The sequence below is a fragment of the Podarcis gaigeae genome, assembly GCF_964106915.1.
Source record: "Podarcis gaigeae genome assembly, chromosome: 1".
NCBI classification, from domain to species: domain Eukaryota; kingdom Metazoa; phylum Chordata; class Lepidosauria; order Squamata; family Lacertidae; genus Podarcis; species Podarcis gaigeae.
Window position 1 is genome coordinate 64,024,840 of NC_139678.1, and position 19,388 is coordinate 64,044,227.

Below are 19,388 nucleotides of genomic sequence, written 5' to 3' on the forward strand. Positions count from 1 at the left end.
TTTCAACTGTTTTCAATAAAGTTGTGGCCTATTTCAATCCAAACCAGTCTTAGTGGTCTTTTATTTATCTAGGGTTGGGAGCATGATGCCTGGACCCGCAATGCTTATTGGCTCTGAGCAAGAGCAACAGGAGTTCTAGAAGGAAACAGGAACAATTTGCTGTGTTACCTGCTGGTCACACACACACAGCAGCTGTGTGTACAGTATTAAGGAAAAAGGGAAAGAGTGATATGGACAACATCAAAGCCACTGCTCTCCTTTCTTACAGTTCTTTAAGTGGGAAAGGACTCTCTCAAGCAGATGACTGACAACTCTTCAAATGGAGGACTGCCCTCCATAAAGCAGGGCACATGGACCCCCTAAGTGTGAGTAGAAAGCCGTGGGTAACTCCTGTGGTGAGCTCTAGGGTTTTTTGGACTACAACTCCCATACAACCAACACGATTAATGATCAGGAATGATTGGAGTTGTAGTCCACTGAATGTGAAGGGTGCTACACTGGCTTTCCCTTATGGAGAACAATAGAAGCGTTTTGTGACACAGATTGCTATTGGAGTGAGGGAAGAGATAGAAAGAGTGGACTGAGCTGACTTTTTGAAGCTGTATAAACTAACAGCAAAGGGGGCTAAAGAGCCACCCTCTCTGGAGATCTGATATGAGGCTGCAAAGCTTGCTTTGTCAGTGTCTTTCAGCTGTGTGCTTCTACCGATGCTCAACCTGCATATTTGTAAATAAACTCAAATATTGCAAAACACAGTAAGCCTCCAGGAATTCTTCCTACCAAAGGAAATGTGTGTTTTTTTATTTTTAAAGAATGATAATGAATTCATTAATCTTGACACTTTTCGGGAAATGTAATTTATCTTTTCTGAAAGGCTGTAGTCTCAAGTAAAACTGTTTTGAAACAAGACCTGACATGAGTTCTGGTCGGTGCCCATGTTAATCAAAAACATAGCATGTGGGTTGCCTTCTTTTGCTTCGCTTCCCGTGACTTTTCTACTGTGAAATCCTGAATTAATGTCTTCATTAGGATGTGGGAATATTGCTCCATTTAGCCCAGATTCTCTACAGCTTTTTTGTGGAGATATGTCATTTACTATTTGTCCAGGTTTGGTTGCATTAGTGCAGGAAGCTCACTGACGAGCCTAGCAAACAAATTAAACGGTTATTTTTCATTGCAGAAAGAACAATGCTTGCTAGGATTCAGAGTGACGTTAAGGAAGAAAAACTCTTGGGCTAGACCAACCGCCCGCCCCCATCCCCCAGAAAAAAGGATATGAGGAGAATATCCAGATAAATGAATTCTTTTACCCAGTGGAATCCCAGGAGAAAATAAGTAGACAGAAACAGAAGTGTGCAGAATACAAAATGTGGTGATGGCTGCCACTGTGGATGGCTTTAAAGGGGGATTAGACATATACATAGAGGATAAGGCTATCAATAGTGACTAGGCATGATGGCTTCACACTACCCCCCAGGAAGAGAGGCAGTCTGAAATCTAGTCACTGGAGAACAGCAGCAGGAGAGGACTATTGTTCGCAAGTAGGCAGTAGCTTGTGGACTTGCTAGAAGCATCTGGCTGGTCACTGTGGGAAACGTTACGCCAGATGAGAGAGGAGTTTGGTCCCGCTTCAGCAGAGCTATTCTTGTGTTCCAAAATGGTGTGAGGAGGGGTCTGTATATTTGTGGATTCCACCAAACCTTGAAATTGGAGCAACAAAAAGTCGTGCCAAAAAATGTGAGGCAGGCATCTCTTGCTGCAGGAACTAGACTGAAAAGCAGGGCTTAATTGTGTGTTTGGGAACTTTTCCATGTGTAGCACAGGTTCCAAGCTGTTGGCATTTAGATAGCTCTTGCAGACCCTCCAAATGTTCCTGTTTTCCAAGGATGTCCCTGATTTAGAGAAGCCATCCCGGTTTCTGATTTGATCCCGGAATGTCCCACTTTTCCTTAGGATGTCCCTATTTTTATTGGAGAAATGTTGGGGGGTATGGAGTTATCCAACCCCTGAGCCGTCTAAAGGCAATCCTGTATAGCGAAGGTTTTTTTAATGTTTAATGTTTTGTTATGTTTTTATATATGTTGGAAGCTGCCCAGAGTTGCTGGGGCAACCCTGTAAGATGTGCGGGGTATAAATAGTAAAATTATCATTATGGAATGGGACATTCCTATTTTCATTGGTTAAATTTTGGAGGGTATGCTATTGTTTTGTTCCAGTCCTGGTTGTCTGAATCCACCTTAGTTGTCAGATTGTTTTCTAGTTGTTGCACGCATCACTTCCTCCTGAAATGTGAGCTGAAGACACTGATACACAAGGGTTGGCAATATATCAAAATGAGCAGGGCTCCCATCCTATACTTTTAAGTATCAAGTAGAAAATGAGATTAATTTTTCAGGATTAGAAGTTCTGAACATTCACTTTTTTACAAAATGAATAAAAATGCTGGAATGCTGTCCTCTTTTGCATCTGGTCACCCTAATCTGCACAATCAGACAAAGATCAGATACAGTGTTCCCAGGCAGCCCAAAATCTATGGAATCTCACTGCTGGTCATTACTATAGGATGGTACAAAGGGAATAATCCAACAGCCTCAAACAAAATCTTCTTACAGCATGATCCTAAACATGTTTGCACAAAAATCATTAACAGTGAATACAATTGGACCAGTTCTGACACAATAATAATCAGCCTTCATACAATTATGCTCCTAAGAATAATATCCACAAAGGTTTGTAAACACACAATTATATTACTCCCTGCTCCACCCAAGGTTCTTTCCTTGGAATTCCACAGGAAATTTACATTCTGTTATTATAGTTTCATTGTGCATTTCTCCATGGAGGAAAAACATTGCACTGAGCATCCTGCACACTAATTTCCAAAGGGGTGCCATTCACTGAAGTTGTTTAATCACCCCCATTATCAGTGTAGCAGGCCTCGGTTCCGCATTTGGGAAGCAGACAGGACTTCTCTTATGAATGCCCTGATTACTTTTTTTTTTTTTTAATGAAAAGGCATAACAAAGAGGCAGACATAATTAAGTCACATGTTTTCTATCCCTGTGTCTCCATCCAGAAAACATTTTACATGTTGATTTCTCTCTGTTGCCCAGTTCAGTAGTGGCATAGCTACAGTGACGGCATGATGGTCCTATTGAGATGTGGCAAACCACACTGAGTTCCATTGTTTCGTTGCAATGCAGGGTTGCATTCAGCATAATGCGAAGTAGGGCTTCCCTCTCTCTCCTGCCCTATCTACAATATATTCTGACGGGTCCATCGCCTCCCCTCCCCCCCCCCACAGAGCACATTTCATTGCTACGCGGCAAGTTATCTGCATTTATATTTTTATCTAAGTGGCGTTTTAAGTTTTAACAATGTACCCTGATACATTATGGTATGGGGGTACAGAAATAGTTGCATGAATAAATAAATAAATAAATAAACATTATTCTTAATATATGGTACATTAATTTGTCGAGATTAATCAAATGCATTGTTTGCAATTAATAGAAATAGAAATTTCTATCCTGCCCATTTCCCAAGGATCCTACTTCAGTAATCTTCCTCCACTGTTTTAACCTTTACCCACAGCAGGTCTGTGTGGTTGTTTAGCCTGAGAGGCAGTAGCAGATCCAAGAACACTCCGTGTTTGAATGAATATTTGAACTACGGTCTCCCAGGAGTGTTAAGTTCAACAGTCTTTTCAGTAGTTTCTCCTCCTGTCCCATTCTTGCTGCCACCTTCTTATTGATGAACCAGCTAAACAATGCCAAATGCTCAAGGAACTTCTGGTGGCAAGTTAACATTTTGTTGAATCAAACTCTAAAGCCAGGGCTCATTATACATATGAAGTACCGGTATGTGCTAAATTCAAAGTTTGGATCAAGTTTCAGAACCATCACTCGCTCTTTCTGGCATTGCATGGAGGTACAAGTTTTGCAAAGCTATCCACATTAACCTTGGCACTGTCTAAGCCTCTAATTATTGCTAATTGACTGTCTTCCTCTCACAGTACAACAGTGGCTTGTACTTTCTCATCTTTAGTTTTAGTAGTCTGTATTAGGGAAGGAGGGATTCTTATCAATCACCATCCACAATACAGTTTGTAGATACAAATATATACCAGTACAAAGTATCTCTGTTGCTCCAGCAATTCATGACCACCCTGCTGAGTGCTTCAGGGCCCACTCTTGCCTCTCTCCACCCAGCCCAAGGTGGGGCCTGACAGACTTCATAAGGACTGCTACTGCCCAGCAGAGAGCGCTGTTTCTTCTTTTAAATTTTGTGTGTGTGTGTGTTTTTAGTGTTTGAACTGTTTTTAGCTGTGTTGATTGACACCCTATGCCCTTTTAAAATGTGTTGGGGGGGGGGGTTATTGGGTTGTTGTTGTTTTTATTTTGATTATGTATTTTGTGGTTTTATATTCTGATTTTATCCTGTGAACTAATCCCACTTTAGCTAATGGGGCCTCCTGCTGCCGCCACGCTGCAAGAGCACGATTTCTATTCTCATCCTGAAGCAAAGTTCTTAACCCAAGGTAATATTTCTGGGGTAGCAGAGTCTGTAACCTGAAGCGTATGTAACCTGAAGCGTATGTAACCCGAGGTACCACTGTAGACTGGAAAGAGAAGTTGCTGAATTGCAACTTATTACCAAACTTAAAACCATGGAGAGACCTGGATCTGAATAGAGACATTGGATTATTATCTCATCATACATGATACAGCTATTTTTAGCCATCTCACCCCTTGCTTTTTCCTGTAAGACCAATTGCAGTCCTTAACAGTCGTCAACAGGTTTACCACACCTATCAGCCAATCACTCATTCCCACCACCCTTCTGAGTAATACCCCTCCCCACCCTCTCACTATATATAAGGGTCTGGTGACTTCTGTTTCAGTGTATCTGGAGAAATGTGCATGCACACGAAACCTCATACCAATAACAAACTTAGTTGGTCTGTAAGGTGCTACTGGAAGGAATTTTTAAATTTTGTTTCAACGATAAAAAATGTTCAACTTGTGTGTCAAGTTTAAATATACCATTTGTTTCTCTAGGGAGGAACCTCATTGATCTTAGAAAGGATGGTGTAGAGGGGGGCCAACACTGCAGAGAAGGAGCACAGTGCACCCATGTTGCTGTGAGGAAAGGGTAAATGAAAACTAAATGCACCGGCATCTGTCTGACTTTCATTGTAAAGCAATACAGTACTGTGAAAAGCAGTGGGAGAGGTCTGAGCTACAGAAGAAAGGTGGGGGTGCGAATTATTTGATTCCTGAGAGTATGCGGCAGCCTTACACAATAGGCAGCCTAGTATCAATTAGGTTTCCAAGACAAAAGGCTCTGTGTGTATTCACCGCTTGCTCAGAAATAAGGCTATTGAAGCATATCGCAGCTCTTTTGCCTGGAAGCAGAGATTAGGAGCAGCTGTGTGGGCTCTCCCTGCTGTGGGTGCACAAGCAGTAATAAGGGGGTGTGATTGCGTAGCGCAGGGGGCAGCGGTGGCACTGCAGCGAAAGCTAGGCAAAGCCAATCCAGCAAAGATGATGAGAAAAGTCTTGAAAATACTGTACTTAGCTTTTTTTTTAACCACAGAGGAAACAGTAGGCTTAAGGTCCCAAATTATATGGGCTCCACAAAATGAGCTACAGACCTCTCACTCTTGCAGCACCAGCCCCATCAACACAAAGCCACTTCCAAGATGGAGAGGAGGTGGGGTTGCGGGCTTCATGCCCTCCCCCCATGTGCGTGGGGGCTGGCTTGCAGCCCCCGCGAGATCAGGGAAACCTCGGATGCGTCATCTCCCTTGCCAGCCAATTGGCTGGCCCAGGAGCCGTAACCTGTGCTATTTAGGGCTGGCACGGCCAAGGATTTCCCTCTTTTTCCGCTCCAGCACCCCAGCTGCCTCGGTTTCCCACCCTCCCACTCTTTAGGTTTGGCTCTCTGACATTGCTATGGACCTTGGTTGGTCGCCGTCAAGGGGCCTGGTAGGAATTTTTTCCACTTGGCAAATTGGCACCAGCCACTTGGTTTTTCACCTACCTCGTATCAAATCGTCACAACTTCCTTGGCATTGGCAGTTAGGCATTGGTAAGGGTATTGTTATGCAGATGAATGGGGGGGGAAGCGCCATCTCATTCCCAGGAGAGAAGGATTAATTGTTAAACCATTCTGGAACTCTGCCACCAGCAAACCCACACAGCCCAAATGTTGCTGCCACCCCAGCCCTGTGTTTGGGGGTCAGCTCCACCCCACTGCACACACCACTACTGGGCACAAGGTGTTCTACAGGATGTTTCAAAAGCCATGGGGAAGGGAGGTTGGAGGAAATAGGTTTGGCCGATGTCAGTAGGCCATAAAAATCAGAACTAAACATGACTTTCAGACTAGGATGCCTACAAGTTGCACGGGCTGCACCAAATCCACTTTAGAAGAAGCAAGGCCATATTTTTATGGAGTGCACACACAATGGCCAGCTGATTTTGTGGAAACACAGCAAGTTTTCTAATGGCAACAAGGACTTCAGGTGCATTGTAACAGACATAGACATCCTGTCTGAATGTGCCTGGGCTGTGTCTCTTGATGCTCTAAAACACAAAACAGGCAGAGAATAGCATTCAGAGATTTAATGATTTTTTTCCCCCAGACATGATAGAAGGAAGTCTGGAATGCTCCAGACAGATAATGGTAAATAGTTTCTAAGCAAGTCTGTAAGCAGTCTGTTTAAACAACTTGGGGTTCATCACTTTGTCACCAATAATGATGTCAAAGCTGGTGTTGTGGTGCAATTTAATAGCATTACAGACAAGAATGTGGAGGCATTTTAAATCTAACAATACTTTCAAGCTATAGTGACATGCTGACACAATTCTTAAAAAGTTATAGTCAAAGCTACACAGAAGTATCACCACCAGGTTTGTCAATATGAAGAATTGGGAGTAGGGAGAGGGAGAGAATCCTGCTGAGCAGAAAAGGACATATTCCTAACCAATACACTTAAAAAAACCCACCTGCCTTTCACAATGGACATCAAAGGAGTTTTTTATACTTTGTGCCTTTCACAAACATATTGTTGAGCACTTCTTCGGACCCTTACTGCATTGTGTAGTATTTCATGAACGCCTATAACCCCTGGACCCAGCAAGTGTTAGAATTATCAAGGCTTCGGGTATTATGATAGATGCCAGACCTTTCTAATTCCTGGATACAACCAGTGTTAAAAGCTAAGCAAGCCTTCAAATTCCAGGAAATAGCCAGACTTGCACCTGAGAGATGGGCCATTAAGAGAAGAAAGAATCAAAGGGCTCCTATGAGATGGCAAATGGGTTTCCCTCAACAGATAAAGTCAGAGTTGAGAGTTGAGAAGTTAGAGTTAGGAGTGATGTGACCTAGAAGCAAAGTAAAGGGTAAAGGTAAAGGGACCCCTGACCATTAGGTCCAGTCGCGGACGACTCTGGCGTTGCAGCGCTCATCTCACTTTATTGGCCGAGGGAGCCGGCAAACAGCTTCCGGGTCATGTGACCAGCATAACTAAGCCACTTCTGGCGAACCAGAGCAGCGCACGGAAACGCTGTTTACCTTCCCGCTGGAGCGGTACCTATTTATCTACTTGCACTTTGACATGCTTTTGAACTGCTAGGTTGGCAGGAGCTGGGACTGAGGAATGGGAACTCACCCCGTCACAGGGATTTGAACCACCAACCTTCTGATCGACAAGCCCTAGGCTCTGTGGTTTAGACCACAGTACCGCCCGCTGTAAAGTAGCAAGCTGGAAAGCCAGAGAGGCAGATTACGATGCTTGATGTCTGTTTGCATCCAAGACTGTGGCGATGGAAGAAACAATATTCTCTTGGGGTGTTAATGCTGTGAACCCCTCTATTGTAGGCTCAGGTTGTAGATGTGTAAACAAACCATATATCATATAGACATCACAATATTTATTGTGCCTTGTTTCCAAAAGGAAGCAGGAACTCTAATTAAGCACCTGGAACCCCTGGAATCTCATAATGCTCGGAAATGGGGTGGCAGGCAGCAGTATAAATGTGCTTTAAATGTATGACATGGATGTGACCAAAGATGGGGATGGTTTACTTCCAGCTAAGAAATACATGTTTTAAACCACCATGGTTTTTATCCACCATGGCTCTGAAGAATGTACTAATCTAAATGACATCTATATCCAACTGGACCTCCACCGCCCATTATTGAGAGAAGCTTGTTTAATTAGGTGCCCTGCTGGCAGCCCTGACAGAATCCACATTGCTAGCCTTTTCCAATGTAGGAAATTATGAAGGTTATGTGGATTTAAACAATGCATTGCTGTACATGTGCTGCAAAACTGCAACTAAACATGGAACAAATCTTTCCAGCAATTAAGAAGTAGGTCTGGTGATTTATCCAATAGCTTCTATGATTAGTCAACTCAATGTGACATTGTGAGATCACCTCATCAGCCAAGAGCAACAACTGCTACCTTTATAGAGTTTTCATAATACTCTAGCCACACAATTCTCTGCAGGGCTATTTTACACAGATACAACTGAACAACACAAATCAACTGAAAGCCAAGAAATAGACCTTCTGGAACATCTTTATGTTGACCTGCGATTTTTTTGCGCTATAAAGATGCAGGTAACTGGTAAATATGTGGAAATGGTCTGCCTGATGATAGGCAATGCTCATACTTCTTAACTTCTGAGGCTCATGCTTCTTAACACAATTTTCATACTATAATTATAAACTTATTTTGCTCCCTAGGCTCTTTTCAATCCCTAGGGTTTTATTCCCCCCGCCCCCCTTCCCATCCCATCAACATGTTGCATTCAACCCTTTGGGAAACTGGTCTAGAAATAAATGATCAAATTGAGAAAAAATCACAAACGTGATCGAGTCTGCCTTGTCGCCACAAGGCTCTGGGCCATGCAATGACTTCTATAGCCACACATCCAAATGTGGCTTAAAGGTTTAAGCGCATTTTAATTTTATGTCTGGAAAAACAGCAGGGGTATAAGTTAAGCCAGGTTGGAACACTAGCCACTGTGTAGAGTTTTGTTGAAGCATGGTGAGAAATAACCCACAATTGTGTAGCACTGGTGGTAATCTAAAACTTCTCCATTGGCAAGGTTGCCCAGTGCAGAAGTGGAAGTTTTTAGTTCAGCCATGGCTCTTGTTAAAACATCCCAAGCTCCTTTTTGCATTTGGCTCATAGGGTATGATATGGAATGATTCCCTTGACCAAGTCCAGAATATATTAGAACTAGCTATAGCTTCCCCCTTGTGTACAAAAGGTCCGTTTGTTATCTCATGAACACACACTCTTGTTCTGCATCATTTTGTTTAACAGCAGCCTGGTGGGGTTCTTCTGTCTAGCAGGCAGACTGCCCAGTACTTCTCGGAAGATTGTGTCAGGATTTTGCAGATACTTTTGCAGAGGTCTGCTGTGAGGCAGGGGTAGAAGATAGTTTAGTTTTCGTTACATTCCTCTGTCTTCATAAGTTAGGCATTTTTAAAGCAGAGCATTATGACATGTGGCTTCTGTTCAGTCACTCTTATGAGGAATCCCCTTCATTTCAGTATCAAGGGGTTCTTCTCAATGGGTTGCTTCTGATGCTTTCTTATTTAGGAAGGCATCCTTTTAATTGTTGGCATTGATGGCTGTGGTCCAAACATATCTTCTCAATATAGACCATTTGTTGTTGTTTAGTCATTTAGTCGTGTCCGACTCTTTGTGACCCCATGGACCAGAGCACGCCAGGCACTTCTGCCTTCCACTGCCTCCCGCAGTTTGGTCAGACTCATGTTAGTAGCTTCGAGAACACCATCCAACCATCTCGTCTTCTGTCGTCTCCTTCTCCTTGTGCCCTCCATCTTTCCCAACATCAGGGTCTTTTCCAGGGAGTCTTCTCTTCTCATGAGGTAACCAAAGTATTGGAGCCTCAGCTTCAGGATTTGTCCTCCCAGTGAGCACTCAGGGCTGATTTCCTTCAGAATGGATAGGTTTGATCTTCTTGTAGTCCATGGGACTCTCAAGAGTCTCCTCCAGCACCATAATTCATAATTCAATATATACCACTCTGGGGTTGTGGCGCTCATCTCACTTTATTGGCCAAGGAAGCCGGCGTACAGCTTCCGGGTCCTGTAGCCAGCATGACTAAGCTGTTTCTGGCGAACCAGAGCAGCGCACAGAAACGCTGTTTACCTTCCCACTGGAGCGGTACCTATTTATCTACTTGCACTTTGGCATGCTTTCGAACTGCTAGGTTGGCAGGAGCAGGGACCGAGCAACGGGAGCTCATCCCTTCGCGGGGATTCGAACCACTGGCCTTCTGATCGGCAAGTCCTAGGCTTTGTGGTTTAACCCACGGCGCCACCCAGGTCCCTTAATATAGACCATACACACCTCATATATATTTCCACTGAAGTGGGGTGTGGACAAGTAAATATGTGACTGATAAGGAAGCAACTTGGACTCTTAAAATGTACTCCTGATTGTTCCCTGACAAGTGGGGCTTGTATTCAGAGTCTTTTAATTTTCCACCAAATGGAAACCTCCCTCCCTCTGCACTGCAAATTGTTCCTCCCGAGCGACCTCCCAAGCCAAAAGAACAGCACAAAGACAATGCCGAAGCCCCCTCCTCTTGGAATGAGCTACATTTTTGAGTTTCTGGTCAGGGACTTCAAAGTGCAGCTGATCCAAGTAGGACTTGAGGTCACCATCAATCAGTTCAGCAGTGACTTCAAGCCCTGCTTGGATTGGCTGGGATCTTCACTTGTAGTGCACCTTGAGTTCAAAATGCATGGAAAAGTGGGGGGGGGAGTCAGCTGATGTCATGGTGATGTCAGGTGGCTGACAGACAGGTGGTCCCACACGCCTGTCAGAGTGGCCCACAAGGCATGGGGCAGCTGTTGATCCAGCCTACCATGTTGAACAAGTTCCCACCCTTGACTGATTTTAAGATCCATGTTTTCGAAGCCTGGATGGTAATTTTTATTGAAACATAAGAAGATGCTGAGACAGACCCTATTGGTCTCTTTAGCTCAATGTTGTTTGCATGAGATCTGTTTTTTAGCAATCATAATAAGGATGGAACCTACATTTATGCATACCACTTTTAATCACGGGCAAACCCTGGAAATTAGAAAAGAATTCCCTGCAGATGGGAGAGTGATACACCTGTATAAAGTGATACACCTGTATAAAGTGATACACCTGTATAAAGCTCTCCATCCATTTTGTGACCTTGTCTAGTTATTTCCTAACTGCCCAGTGACATTGCTAATAGGACTCCTGGTATAATACGTAAACCAGCCCCAAGCCAAGGCTTTCTGGTGACATTTTAAAACAGGTACTATTGAAAACACCAGTAAAACCCATGGCCTTCATTTTGCAAGGTTTCGCCCACGCGTCTGGCTACAAATTTGTTCTCTTTCATCAGGGTGTAACCTGATGCCAGTTGTCTTAATACCCCACAAATCCTCCAAGGTGTTTGTTGCATCTAATTTTGTATAAAAGGGCAACGGAAGGCTTTCCGCTCTTTACAGCTACCATAATTCCAGCAAGGCAAGTCTAAGACAGGTAACTTTTCAACAGATTCTTAATTAACACTGCTTCAGAAATGGTAAGGTCTCTGTAGAACTTTTTTTTTTTTTTAAAGCCATTAAAAAGGAATCTTCTCTGCCTTTTTAAATACATTTATTCTGTTTTGTTTGTTTTTGTTTGCTTTTTTAAAGAATGTAAAAGTTTCCAGAGCTTATTTGTAAGAGCAATTGAGATATCTTTCTATTCAGCAGAAATGCCTTTTTTCATTATTTCATTATTTTCTCTCAAGTGTAACTGGATTAAGACTTCATTCTGCTGAACAAATCTCTTATCCTCTGACAATAACCTTAGTACTGTTTTGCTGACTTTACTCTATGAATGTATGCATACGTACCGCTATCCTTTCTTTTTAAAAGCTTGCCTTTGTATCAGCATGGGAAGAATGGTAATATTGTCTGCTTCTAAAGATATGTTGAATTGTAAGTCTCAGTGTACTCCAGGACCCCTCTGCTTTGCACTACAGGATGAAGCCGATTAATTTCTTCGTCGTGTTGCTTTTCTGGCAAACTGTTTGCTGCAATCATTGCCAGCTGTCCAATATCACAATAGCACTGGAGAAGGAAGAGTGTGGTTTCTGCATCAGCGTGAACACAACATGGTGTTCTGGCTACTGCTTAACAAAGGTGAGGAGCCAACAGTTTCTCTACTGACTAGCTTGTTCAGTATATGCATTTGTATGATTTGTTCACATGAAGATAACGTGTACATTTAAGGACTTCTTCCGCATCAAATTGCATTGAACGGGTTGTTGACTTCTATATTCTCAGTGAACATAGCTTATGTTCAAGGCAGTAAGCACTTTATTGTTTGCTCAAAGAAGAAATTCTGCACACAAAGGAATTTGTTCCAGTTTATATGGTTTCCTATTTTGTTATAGAGCAATGTCACCCACTTGATACAGAACTAGGACAGCTAGTCTTGTAACAAATGTTTCAGATTTGATAGGTCTTAAAATAGGAATTGATTTTAGTTTAACAAGCTGTCCAAAGATCACTGAAGTCAGGGAAGAACATAATCAATCACCTTAATTTGGGTTTTGGTAGGGTTTTTCAAAATCAAAGAAAGTCATGGTTAGACACTGCTAAAAGGCCGTTGGGGGCATATGGATTTAACATTCAGACTCTCTTTTTTATGTCATGATTAGGATCTAATTGATCAGAACCTAGCAATGAGATATGTCCAGAACGTCTGCACATTCAAGTCAGTTGTGTACGAGACTATCAAGATCCCAGGCTGTGCTGGTCACGAAGAATCATTTTATTCCTACCCAGTGGCAACAGGATGTCACTGCGGAACCTGCAACACTGACGTCACCGACTGCACCCGGAGAGGCTTGGATCCGAATTATTGTTCGTATGATCAATATGAGATCAGCGAGTGAGGCTTGTCTTTCTCATCTTGCAAAAACTGTACAGTAATGAATGTCGGGGAAAGGGGCAACGTGTGCAGATATTACAGTACGGTTGCATCTTATGAGTGTTTAACTTGTGTTATTTCAATCTTGCATGGTTGAAGGTCAGCCGCTTGAAAATGCCCAAGTTAAATGCAAGGCAGAGAACTTAGAAGCTCTTTTCGTGCTGGGTAACACAAGCAGACCTGGTTCAGAAAGAGCTTTAAAGCTCTATGCCTTGCTTGGGCGGGGGGAGCTCCAGAAGGCTAGGGATGCTCATATGGGGGGGGGGGTTTCCAAGGATTTGAGTATACACATTTTCATGTATATGCAGAACTTTTGGAACTGAACCCCTGCATAAGATGTGATTGTACTATCCTGCCAACTTTCTCTTTTTTAAGTATGTGTGCAAAGAATACAACCTGTTGCATTCACCTTCAATGGCTTCATTGTGGCATCTTAAGCAAAAAGTGTTTTCGCCTGTGTCTTTCAAAGCACAGTTCCTTCGCAGTCTGCTCCCGATACATCCTCCACTCTTTGCAATTCTCTCTTCAAGTGCCAGCTTCTCTTTTGAAACAAAATTAAAAAATTGCTGTATCTGAAGAAGTGTGCATGCACACGAAAGCTCATACCAATAACAAACTTAGTCTCTAAGATGCTACTGGAAGGATTTATTATTATTATTATTATTATTTGTTTGTTTTGACTACGGCAGACCAACATGGCTACCTACCTGTAACTGCAGCTTCTCTTTAGCATCCATTTAATAACTTACATGAGTTATTTAAGAGTTTCTCTACTGACTAGCTTGTTCAGTATGACATGATCTCTTTCCTATTAAAGTTATATAACAGTGCAATCCTATGCATGTCTACTCAGAAGTAATCCCCATTTAAGTGTGTGTATAGGTAAGTGTGTATAGAGAGAGCTGCAGCCCCATCTATGGATCTATGTTGGTACATCAGTTTAATTTCACTTGGAGTCAACTGTGAGAAAGTGCAGACTAAGGAGGTCTCATTGGACAGACCCCTAGCTTTAACTAGAAGAAAGTTCCCTTGCTTCAGGCATGCTGTTAGGGGGGAAACTTTGTGCCTTTTGTGTAATTTCCAGATCTCTCGACCCTTTCTCCATTTTTAAGTCTCCAGCCACCTGCCACCTTAATTTGCCCAGGGGGCAAAATCCTGTTGGTTCCCCATAGCTCACAGTAAGCTCTGACAGTAAGAACTATAGTTATTTTTCCCCTCTAAAAGTTGCCTTGAATTGGCCTACATTTGCATCCGATTTATAAAAATTAGCATGTGTATACTTTACGCAAATTGGTATAATGAGCCTGGGCAGACTTCGGTCTTTTAAATTTCAGCGGTGCCCTGTGTGAGGCCAAAATTCAGTACCCACCCCATTCCCTGCCTCACCTTTTATTCTGTTCAGTTCACTTATGCCATAGTAGCAGCACCCCATGGCACTCCTTGGCCCAGCACCCAGTGTGGTCGAACCAGTTGTTCTGCCCTAAATCCACCTATGCCATGGACTGTCCCTCAAGTCTTTTAAGTATCTGTCAACACCCCTGCCTGGCTTCTCTGTGTTGTTAACATGGTGCTTCTGCTATAGTATGAAATGGTATAGATGCATGTGTGTACTTATTTAGGCAGAGTTTATTCTTGTATTGTTAGCTTTAATTGTTTACTGTTAAGTACGTATCTGTTGAACTTATAACTTCTTGTACTGAAAATATAATTTCAGCACATTTATGTCTCCAATAAACTATAAAAATAAAAATGGGAAACTGTGGGCAAAGAGATGCGTTTTCCGTCTGATTATTATTTTTCTTATACAATATGAGAATTTCTTAGGGGAATTCACTATGTCAGAGGCAGCCTACTGTGAATTCTGGGACCCTACTATTCTACCATTGATCTGTCAGAGACACTGCATAAGCAAGGACTGTGAGTTTCGATGTGCATTCTAAACTGTTTCTGTGAATTCATGTGCTTCTTAGAAACACACATATATGGTTTTATTTTGTCGCACTTACATGACTTGGTTCTTTTTAATGAACTTGTAAATGAGTAACAAGCCATCTGTTCATGTATTCGCAACACAAGTTTTTTTCATGCTTTACTCCCAAACAACCAATTTCCTTGATTGACTTTGAAGAAAGGGCTTGTTCACTCAGCACTTACCCCCTGCTTGCACTTTAGAACAAGGCATCCCAATCTGTTGCTAGATAAACTGGTAGGTCAGTTGCTTCGGCCTGGGTTTCCTCCAACTTAGTAGGGCTTTCCAGAGGAGAGGACAAAACAGGAAAGAGGACATCCTAGCTTCTCTGTAGCCCAGAGGGATCAGAAATGGTGCAAAGGCAGGCAAACATCAGTGTATGCAAGAGAGCAGAAAATTTGCCAAGTACAGAAGAGTCAACACCACACTCAATAGGCATGTGGGAGACTAAGCAGCAGCAACAGCTCTGCCTCCTTCCCTCCAGGAGCCTCACTCAAACTGGTAGCTCATTGGACAGGAAAGAGAAAGGTTGTCCTTGACCACACCACGGTTGTGGTCAGATCTTGAATGAATGAACCCATGTGGAGTGCCTGCCCAATTAAACAGCTGTGCCGACACATTTTACAAGCCAAGTATAGCCAGAAGACCATTCAAGACCCTTAGGGCTTAGGGCAGGCATAGGCAAACTCGGCCCTCCAAATGTTTTGGGAATACAACTCCCATCATCCCTAGCTAACAGGACCAGTGGTCAGGGATGATGGTAGTAGTACTCCTAAAACAGCTGGAGGGTGGCGTTTGCCTATGCCTGGTTTAGGGAAAGGCCTGCAGCTCAGTGGTAGAGCATCTGTTTAACTTGCAGAAGGTCCCAGGTTCAAGCCCTAGCATCTCCAGGTAGGTCTGAGAGAGAGCCCTGTCTGAAACCCTGGAGAAATGCTGCTGCTCCGTGTAGACAGTGCTGAGCTAGATGGCCCAATGGCCCGACTCATTACAAGGCACCTTCCTGTGTTCCTGCCTTGTTATGTTAAATTGTAAATGCAACAGAGAGAGGAGAAGAAATGCTACAGGTGTAAGGCAGCTCCACTTGCTCCACTAAACCCTTTCTATCTAGGGTTGAGTGCTGATGAATCCGATGCATGTTGACTCACGAGATAATGCCAATGGGACTTACTCCCAGTTTCATTAAACACACACATTTGTCAGCTAGCTGGTTTCAGTCAGGCCATTGGGCTCCTTTGCTTACAGTCCAGCTACAGTGGTGATGCTATAGGAATCTGAACTAGGAGTTTCCAGGATTCAGCTCCAGTACTTTAATTCAATGCCAGGAGGATGTGATTGAACCAACTGTAGAGAGAACAGTACCTTTCAGCATGTACAAGGTTCATTCACTTTACCACTGAGTATGCAGAACTGCCCCCATTCATCTCAGTGTTCCTCAAACACAGAGTTGTCAGGGGATCCATTGCCTAAAGATCCATCACACTGCAATAAAGGGTGGGGGGTTTTTTGGGGGGTGCTGCTTGAGTGAGTAAGCACTCCTGCTTGAATTCTTGCCATGAAGCAGTTTCCCACCTTGATGGTGCTTGCACCCTAATTTTCTCCGTGACTTGCTACTTGTGTTACCAGATTTCTATATTTTACATAGGTATTCATGGAATTATGATTTTGGGGTTCTTTATTAGAGGCAAATGCATGCCACAGACATTATTGTGATGGATAAAATTACCCGAGCAAATGCCTACGTCTGAAGAATTTAGCTATAACTCATAAATGTCAATATGATCTATCTCACTTAGGGGAATTAGCAGTGATCATGCAGGCTGATATCATTAGAATATTTATTTGCACAAATAGCTGTCAGAAAGTAAAAAAATGGCTCTGTGGCTTGAAGTGCCAGTACGGAAAAGAATGAGAGTGTATCTAACTAGACTTTCATGTTAGTGCTAGGATCTCTGATTACACATTAAGACTTCCCCACCCCATTCCTTCCTCATGCACAGATTGGGGGGATGGATACACTGTTCACAAAGAAATCCTTGGGCTAATGGGACTGTGACTTAACCCTGCTTTAGATAAAACCCTTAGATATCAGGGGTCAGCAACCTTTTTCAGCCATGGGCAGGTCCACCATCCTTCAGACCATGTAGGGGGCAGGACTATATTTTGGAGGGAGGGAAATAAACAAATTCCTATGCCCCACAAATAACCCAGAGATGCATTTTAAATAAAAGCACACATTCTACTCATGTCTAAACACCAGGCAGGCCCCACAAATAACCCAGAGATGCATTTTAAATAAAAGCACACATTCTACTGATGTAAAAACACGCTGATTCCTGGACCGTCTGCGGGCCGGATTGAGAAGGCGATTGGGCCACATCTGGCCCCTGGGCCTTTGGTTGCCTACCCCTGCCTTAGATGTTACACAGGCTACCAAGCCCATGATTTGTGCACCATACATTTCAACAGTTCCCAGCTGAGATATGCTGTACACAGCACTTTGAGGTGGGCTTTAAAGCCAGCAGACCTGTAGGGACACTTAATAAATTATATGAGAGGTTAAGATAATCTGTCTCCTGCTGAGGGTCTGAAAGGGATGACACTAAAACAACCAACAACAGAGCCAAACTTACTATTTTCTTTTGGGTTCCTTAGGGCCTTTCTACATAGTTATGAATGGCAGACTAGGAAAGCACGGTCCTCTGAAAAGTACTCTGAATTTTCCTGGGCAAAACAACAAACAGGGATCAAAGGCAAGAGTATAGGGGTGAGAGGCAAGAAGGGGATCCTAACTAAGTTGGTGTGCTGGTCCCAGGGGGGTTACCGTGCGGCGTGGTCCGAGTCTGGCACTGAGTCGAGGGTCTGTAGGCTGCCCGCCAAGGGCAAAGCGGGGTCCAAGGCAAGGAGCCGGGCATGGTCAGGAACTCTGGAAGAGCAGGTCAGGGTGCTGGCAGGAACAGATTTCCAGCGATGTTGCTCCCGCAACCTGGGACTGGGCTGACTGACCTTTATCTCCTCTGAGGCCTAGGGCGGTCACGGCCCACAGGTGACTCGCCTCTCCTGGCCTTAAGGCGAGCACTCCTCCTGAGAGAACTTAGTTCCCTCCGCCTCTCTGCCCTGAGCCTCTGCAGCTCAGGAGAGCCTGGAGGGTTACTGGACCCAGAGGCAACCTCACCTTCCCCTGACAGGGCTGGGAGAGGAGCACCTGCAGGCAATGGGTCCTCAATCACGTCCGGAGCCAGAGTGGATTCATCTGGTGTCTGCTCCTGAGTATCCGGCACAGGTGCGGGCCCTTCAGATTCAAGCCCCTATCCTGGCTCAGCCAGCCCTGGAGGCGGGGAATCTGTGCAGACTGGGATTCCTCAGGTTCAGCCTCTGAATCAGGTTCCCAGGCCATCACAGTTGGTGAAAAGCGAGATATGCTTCTGCCACAATTAATGGGGTCATATAATCTTCAAGAAGAAGCATGGAGCAGCCTTCTGGGCATGTCCCCAAAGTTGAACAAACTTGAGGATGGAAACGCAGTCTGGTTATATGGGAGGCAGTGATCTATGGGTGTTGACCTAACTTGCCAAGGTGATTTTCTTAATGTCCAGGAGGGGTATAGGAGACTACATAACGAAGCGGAAAACAGGTACTGAACTATCACAAGTCACTATCACTCACAGAATTGTGGCAGAATCACACAGTGGTCTTCATGAAACACATGTTTTAGGAGTGATCCTGTGCTGCTGGTGACGGCTGAGATTGGATTTCTCAAGAAATGCAAACTAGGGGGCTGCCTTTAATTAAGCTGGCACCTGTTTTCTGGATGCCATCCATTGCTCTCAAGGGGCAACCCTTGCAATAAATATAGCACTATTTGCTGTGGGGTTCACTAGGTTAGGCAGACCTGCTCATGTTTTCATTATCTTACTAGAATCAGAGTTGGCTTATACTCGCTTGCACTTCCAGCTCAGAACAAAGCCAATTTACACACCCATAGTTTCGGGACACAGAAAGTTCTAAGTCAAGCTTCACAGTAACACCTGTCCCCATCCCAATGGAGGGAATTGAGACAGCAAGCAGGAGACAGCACCACTGAAGTTGGAAGAGGCCCACTGAGCCTCTTCTCCTTTCCTAGAACAAGTGATACTAACTGGCAGTGTTGCTCACTCTGCTGGTAAGGAGAAGAGGACATTATTGAGCTATGTCACAAAAGAGGAATTAATACTTAATGGCACAGCTGGAGTTACTAGGTTCTGAGTGCAACGCTATTACAAAATCTAACAGTATTAACCAGGGGCTCATCCTGCAGAGAGATAAACACCATCATCTGCCAACAAGACCCTTCTGCTAGCTTCCTCATCCTTGATCTCTATCTGAGTGCACACAAAGTAGCTGGTGGGTGTGCTAACTAACAAA

At 43.7% G+C, this 19,388-nt stretch overlaps 1 protein-coding gene across 1 annotated transcript; it reads left to right on the forward strand.

The window, feature by feature from the left end:
* The first annotated feature begins 229 nt into the window (after nt 1-229).
* On the forward strand, nt 230-13,232 carry FSHB (follicle stimulating hormone subunit beta). Its single transcript, XM_083753145.1, has 3 exons — nt 230-365; nt 12,066-12,225; nt 12,747-13,232. Exons 2-3 carry the CDS (start codon nt 12,067-12,069, stop codon nt 12,981-12,983), a joined length of 396 nt encoding a protein of 131 aa, XP_083609271.1. The 5' UTR covers nt 230-365; nt 12,066; the 3' UTR covers nt 12,984-13,232.
* Nucleotides 13,233-19,388: the final 6,156 nt, after the last annotated feature.

What these genes read in the sequence shown, in the direction of transcription:
- FSHB (XM_083753145.1), top strand. Translation starts at nt 12,067, where the DNA reads ATGAAGCCGATTAATTTCTTCGTCGTGTTGCTTTTCTGGCAAACTGTT. An exon ending in CTGGCTACTGCTTAACAAAG is followed by an intron (nt 12,226 to 12,746) that starts GTGAGGAGCCAA and finishes TGTCATGATTAG; the next exon opens with GATCTAATTGATCAGAACCT.